Raw genomic sequence first — 6966 nt, 5'->3', positions numbered from 1 at the left:
CTCTTTATGTTTGTTCCCGAGAGGCAAACTATGGCCTTGCGGGCACACGCTCCTCCCTAAGTAGTAGTCACGGAAGCACGTCTGGACCGAGACCGCCAGGTATGCTAGGTGCAGTGGGAGCACCAATAGGAAGCTCCTGACGTAAGCCGGACAACGGGAGACGCTAGCCCTCCCGAAGCATCCTTGGCTTGATTCTCTATATATTTGAAATGAAAGACAATGGCCTTTGGTGGCACAGTGGACATGAAGCATGAAAGAAATAGAAAGTTATGTGATTTCTAAGGTTTCTGTTCCTCACAACTATGAAAATGACATTGCCATTAACACCGTAAAGAAGAGATAGAAGATGGGCTTCTGGGGGTAAAAATTGTAGCTCAATTTAAAATCTGTTGAAGGTAGGACACTCATGAGATAATAAAGTGGACGACTTTCTCAAAGACCTGGTTTTTCCTGACTAGATAGGCTCTTATAATAGGAGATTCTTAATTAGCTTTTGATAGGTCAAATGAATATGTGACATTTCTGTGTGGAAATGTTTCTAGATCTGCCCACAGCCTTCCACCATTGCATCATAGGTTGGCTAATGTCAAACCTGTTGACATTACACAGACTGGACCACTCTGTAAGTCAGCGTCTTTAACAAACTGATTGCTTAGCATCTTCCTGTTGTCAGTTCCCCCAAACCTTGATCAGGCCAAGGATGGATATTAAACGGTAACTAACACATAAGTAGCCTGAAGTCAGATCCACCGTCTGCAGTGACGCCTGTGTCTCAATGTGCTTATTTCAGGGAGTTTTTCCTCATGGTTATAAAATTTACCATACTGTTAATCTCTTTGTTCTGTCTATGAAGCTGAATTCTTTTCTCCCTCTCATTTAGGGGATGCTGACCACCAGGTCTTGTGTTTTACTGAACTCCCACACATTCCGGACACTAACGGGTAGAGAAACTTCAAACCATGTGTGATGGGGCCGAAGAGCCCATGAAGGTCAGTTCTTTAGAAAATTTTAATTTAATGAGTGAACAGTAACACTAATCTCCCCATATCTAAATTTATGGGCACTGTAAACATTTACATGCATAGAGCACAGAGTGTTACAGCCCTGAAAAGGTCAGCGTGCTGCTGGAAGCAGCTGGCTCGAGGCTGCATCGCTAGTGAATTTTCTCCTGGATCTTCCACAGCTGGGCGTCTTCTCCTCTTCCTCTTCTGAGACGTCCTCTGTGGGGTTCAACAGCGGTGCCGACAAGATAAAATCTCAAGTCATCTCTTAAGTCTGTATTACTCATTCTCTCAAACTCTTTCCTTGGTTTCCCTCTTTCTCTGGGGTACTCTGCTTCTTGTTCATCTCCCCACTTCTCTCTTCTGCTTGTTCTGGCCCATCTTTTGGTGTGTAAACACTCTGGAGGGCTCTGTCCCGGGCCCTCTTCTCTGTCCAACAGTGTTATATAGAGATGTCTTCTGCGTATGTTTTCCATCTTGGAGAGCAGGACCTTAAGACTCAGCCAGTAAACAACTCCCAAGTCTCAGGAAGTTCCTGAAATCTTGAAGATTCATAAGGTCCCTCTATTCCCAGGTATAAGTAGAAAAGACTTTCCTGGCCTCTTGATGGGCCTGCAGGTTGAGCGCAGGTTGCAGAAAAGCAGCTTTTGTGACTTGGCACCTATGCCGGCGGGGCTTTCAATGAGAGGCTGCTTGGGAAATGCCCACACTCTTCCAAGTAACCCTCACCCACACTCCCGTGAGTAACCAGTGTTTCTCTAAGCTAGACTTTGATGGAATCCTTCCTTGGGTCTGTCACTAGTACCCTATTTGGAGTGAGAAGACTCACTTGACAACAAGTACCCCCAAAGTGACCCTATCCAGACCCTTGACTGCAGATGCCATCAATATGTTGGTAAGCTCCAAGTTCATCTGTCAGCCTAGATCCCACTCCAGAGTTACTGATGTGTGTAGGAACCTCTCTGTGCCTCCATTTCCCCATCTGTAAAGTGGGCATAATGATAGCGCCTGTCTCACAGCAATGGCAGTATCCATCATGTTCTGGCAGGCAGATCCGCTTCCCGCTCCACCTCAGCGGCTATAGGAAAGTGGACTTTGTGCTCCACGTTAGAGCTGGTTGTCTTGCTCTCTAGGTTCTGGCAGCTTAATAAATGTCATCACCGGGAGGTAGCAGGGAACCAAGGCATGCTGGTCCAATAATTACGTCTTCCAGCTCTCTATGGAGACTTCTGGTTGGCAGGGGCTGCCTCCCCCTCCTAGGGACACATGCCCCAGGCCTCTGTTCCTACAGAAGTCTTTCTTGGTTCTAGAATCTGCTTTCTCTTCATTCTGTTGGTGAGTACCTTGTTAAATCCCTTTAATCATTCTCACTTTGAGAACAAGTCCCTCCATTAAATTCGATTCAATTACTTGGTATGAGCAGGCCATTTGCTTCGTGCCGGGAGTGCATCAGTCCGGGATTGTTTTGTGATTAAGTTAGATATTTGTCAAGTGTTTAGAGCAGTGACTGGCTTATAGTAATTGCTAGAGGAGCGTTTGGGAAATCGATAAACTGCCAACATGTCCCCTCTATTGCAGAGTTCAGAACTAATTTTCCAACCCCCCTTTCTGTATTAGGGTTTTCCAGAGAAACAGACTGAAGAACCAGCAAGATATGTGTATATATGTGAAGGCAAAGATGATGGACTTCGCTGACAAATTGAGTGTGAAATACGAGGGAAATAGAGGGGTGTGTGTGTGTGTGTGTGTGTGTAAGGAATTTATTTATACGGGAGTGACCTGTGCTATCATGGGGACTAACTAGCTCACTCAAAATCTGCAGAGCAGGCCCCTGGACTGGGGAACCTAAGGAACCTGCTGTGGTTCCAGGCTCAAGGCCATTCACAGTAAAGCCAGGAAGATCCATTGTTCTCATGTCAATAAAATCAGAAGGCGTGCCATAAACTGACTGATTCCCACCCGGGAGCCTTTGCACTTGCTGCTCTGCCCAGGAGACTGTCCCCTTACATTCTAACATGTCTTGCACCTCATTTCACTGAGGTTCTAAAAGCTAGGGACTATCTCAGTTGCCCCAATCACTGGACCATACTCTGCTAGGTGCCCCACCTTTATTTCCTTCCTTGGCATTTACCCCAACATAAAATTAGATATTTTAGGCCAGCCTCCCCATTAGAGTGTAATCCCATGAGAACATAGGAGTTTTGCCAGCTCATTTCATTTCTATATTCCCAGGCTCAGAATTGTGTCTGGCATACAAAAAGCACCCCATAAATATGAAATCCATGACCAAATGTGCATGCATGCATTTTCCTAAGCTCCCAAATAGGAATGCATGCGTTTGTGTGCATATTTCATCGCATGGGCCCATTTGGTCTTGATCCATGACCCTTTGCTAGAGAGAGATATTTAGTTATGATGGGTCTTAATGCCCGTTTGAAGAAAGGACACTGGGTACACTTCCGTTACCTCATGAGGATCTGGGATTCCTGCCTTAGAAGAATTTGGTTCATTTTATTAGACTTCGTACCTGGCTACCCCACCAGATTAGCAACAGTTTGGCTCTGCCCTATTTGTAAAGCTATGCTGGGAAGTTGTGGCTACAGGGTTTACAGCTGCAGCTATGTGACTGGAATTGCCTTGTCCTCTGAAACACATCTTCCTAACTCCGTCACCAAGGGAGCACGCTAGCTTGTACCTGTAGCACTCAGCCTTTCCATGTTCTGTGAGTCCTGTGTATGAACGATACTTCTCCCATGACCTTTCCCCACTCCATGGTCTGTATTTGGTATTTTAGGGAAAATGTAAGGACATATATGCAAATATATATGCTTTTTCTTTTGCACAGGGGAAGGAGATGCTATGTAATAGACTTTGAAACTAAACACACCCACAATCCAGCTTTCAAATAATTCCACAATCCATCACATACCCCAGATTACATTTTTATAATGTGTTTATTTGTGTACAAAATATGTTGTAGTTTATTGATGCATGTGCAGCAAAATATTCTATCACATACAACAAAAATACATCTCTGACTCCCATTCTCCTGCTCTTGGAAATGGCAACACTGTTTTGGCATTTCAGCAGCTAAAAATAAAGTGCTATTATTAAGCAGTATTGGAATGTCTTCACTTGACAATTGTGATGTGCAATTGAGTATACAACCACATCTTTGTTGTTTTCACAGAACAGGAAGCTCCAGGTCCTGAACACCTCCAGAAGATACAAATACTTGTATATATATGTACACGTGTATACACTGTATATGTAAAGTGCCAACAAGCCTCTTTGTCCTAGTGAGTTTGTTGCATTCATGCCCAGTCCCCTGTGTCCCGTAGTCAGAGTCACACCACTGAGATCTCTGGAGTTCATCAGCAGGCACCTAGAAAGACGCTCACCAAAGGCTGGCATGTTGGGTTTGTGGTGTTGGTGAGGGGACTCATAGAAGCCCTTCAGACCTCGCTGGGGGACCTGGAGCGGAATGGCACTTTGGATTGGAAACAGCCGCAGAACAGGAGCCACAAGGCTCGCTGGATCTCCTGGTTGCGGAAGGCATAGATGATGGGATTGATCATAGAGTTATAGGTGGCAGGCAGCAGGGTGGCGTAGGTGTAGATGGCCGGGTCCTCTTGGCTACCCACCACACAATAGATGGCAAAGGGCAGCCAGCTGGCTCCGAAAGTGCCCAGCACCACGGCCAGAGTTCCCACTCCCTTTCGAGTGGCGGCTAGGTGGGGCGGAGCTAGGCAGTGCTGCTGCAAGGCGATCTGGTGGGCGTGGCGCCAGACCACCTGGCAGATGCGCACGTACAGGTGCAGCATGATGCCAAAAACCACAAAGAAGGAAGTGGAGAGCAGCGCCACGTGGCTGCGTGTTAGAGGATGCACCACGCTGCAGGATGAGCGGTCGGCCAAGCAGTTCCAGCCTAGCACGGGCAGCAACCCCAATGCCAGTGACACTGTCCAGGTGGCTGCCAGTAAGAGGTGCACGCCCAATAGGGTCCGGCGCGAGTAGTAGGTGAGTGCGTTGTAAAGGGACAGGTAACGGTCCACTGTGATGGCAAGCAGGCTACTGACTGAGGCGGCGAAGGAGGCCACCAGGAAGCCCACCATGAGCAGGCTCACAGTCTCCGAGGGCACCACGTACTGAAACACGAAGTGTAGGATGAGGCCACAGCCCGCCAGCAGGTCGGCAGTGGCCAAGCTACCCACGAGCACAAACATGGGCGTGCGCAGCGCGGGAGTGGACGCGATGAGTGCCACCACCAGGGCGTTTTCGCCTGCTATCACGGTCCCCGACACACACAACAGCACATCCCAGGGATTCACTGCCGAAAGCAGTAGTCCCGACGGCCCTGCTGGTAGCTGCGAAGACAGCTCCAGTGACCCGTTAGGTCCTCTGCCGCCTCCCAGCGCCGCGGATGCTGCTGGGGGTCCCCATTCGCTGGTGTCCGGTGCTCCCGCTGCTGTGGCCGCAGCTGCTGCTCCCTCGGCCGCCACTGCCACTACCTGGGACTCGTTGAGCGAGGTGGCGCTCGCGTTCATGCCGCCAGATGTTGCTCCCTGCATGAAAAAGGACCGCAGATTGTCAGGTGCACTCTCCAGGCTACCGAGGAACTTAGTCTAGCAGGTGCCCTGCTCAAAATGTCTCACTCAAATTGCATAGCCCACCTCGGGAGCATGGAGCATAGTGACGAAGCGGGGATAAAGAGCGAACCCCCAAATAACTAAGCACCTGTTGAGTGGATGAATGAATGGATGGATAGATGAAATACACGGGGCTTCTGAGCTTTGACACAGATACATACGTAGATTCCACTATGCATTCACACGGACAATCCGGAAATATACCTGAGCTTGAACAAGCACCCAAATAAGGTCCCTTGCTTTAGCTAGGCAACGCCGCTGTCCGCGGTGCTGAAAGCGAAGTTTGCAGTCTCAGCTAGCAGAGCGAGGAGCCAGAGACTCTCGGTCAGGAATTGGGAATAAAAAGAAAACCAAAAAGGAGTGTGCTAGATACGGCGGTTAAGCCTCTCTCCGATTCTCTGATTCCGGAACAGACTCACTCCAGGACTGCCTCTTACCCCTTCGCCTTCCCCACACGCTCAAAGTACCCCTGGGAGCCCGCCACTCACCTGGGGAGTCAGGGCTCTGGGGAGTCTCTGGTCATGCGTTCCGTGGCCTTGTGCCCGGCTATGCTCTCTGCATGAACCGAGCAGCTGCCTGCAGGAGGCGGCCCCGGCGTCCAGGAGGAAAGCGCTTGTTGCCTGTCGTTGAACCACCGTCGCTGCGAGTGAGAGGCAGTGGCAGGGAAGGCTGTGAGCAGCGAGCAGCGCGCCCGCCCGGAGATTGACAGGCGGGGCCCGGTGACGTCAGGCTCTGAATTCTGGTTTCAGCGGATTATTCGCCACACCCGCCAGGCCAATCTTCCTTGACGCGTCCTCCCCCCCCCCCCCCCCCCCCCCCCCCCCCCCACCTTGCTCCCTGCTTGCCCCTTTCCCGATAACTCTTCTGCTTCCTCTCTCTCTCTCTCTCTCCCTCTCTCTCCCCCTCTCTCTCTCCCCCCCCCCCCCCCCCCCCCACAGAGCCGTCTTAGAGAGCTCCAGAAGGAAGGAGAAGCCAGAGCCTCCACCAGTCCAGAAACCTCCAGGAATGGGATAGGGGTGACAGGAGAGGGAGACAGGAACGAAACCCGAAGCCAGGCACAGAGGGTGAGCAGGAAAGGGAAGGTGAGGGATGAGTGACAATAAGCCACACAACAAAGGCCAGAGTCAAGGATCGCTGAGGGGTAGGCGAAGCAGCCTTGGAGAAGGGTGATTTAATTATTTTGGGTAAAGCTAGCCAGGTGGCGGGATGCAGCCGCTCCATCAACAGAAGGGGAGGTTGGGACAGAGGCATCTGGAGGGAGAGAGAAAACTCGGGAAAGTAGTTCTCTTTTAAGAGTGTTTAACCAGCATTTGTAT

General features: G+C 49.9%; 1 protein-coding gene across 1 annotated transcript; it reads right to left on the bottom strand.

The window, feature by feature from the left end:
- Window positions 1-4456: 4456 nt before the first annotated feature.
- Window positions 4457-5548, bottom strand: Gpr6 (G protein-coupled receptor 6). Its single transcript, XM_050120567.1, has one exon. The coding sequence runs from the start codon at window positions 5546-5548 to the stop codon at window positions 4457-4459; it is 1092 nt and encodes a 363-aa protein (XP_049976524.1).
- Window positions 5549-6966: the final 1418 nt, after the last annotated feature.

The sequence above is a fragment of the Alexandromys fortis genome, unplaced genomic scaffold (assembly GCF_014885135.2).
Source record: "Alexandromys fortis isolate MF-2015 unplaced genomic scaffold, M_Fortis_MF-2015_v1.1 scaffold_175, whole genome shotgun sequence".
Taxonomy (NCBI): Eukaryota; Metazoa; Chordata; class Mammalia; order Rodentia; family Cricetidae; genus Alexandromys; species Alexandromys fortis.
This window is presented reverse-complemented; position numbering and strand designations above follow the sequence as displayed.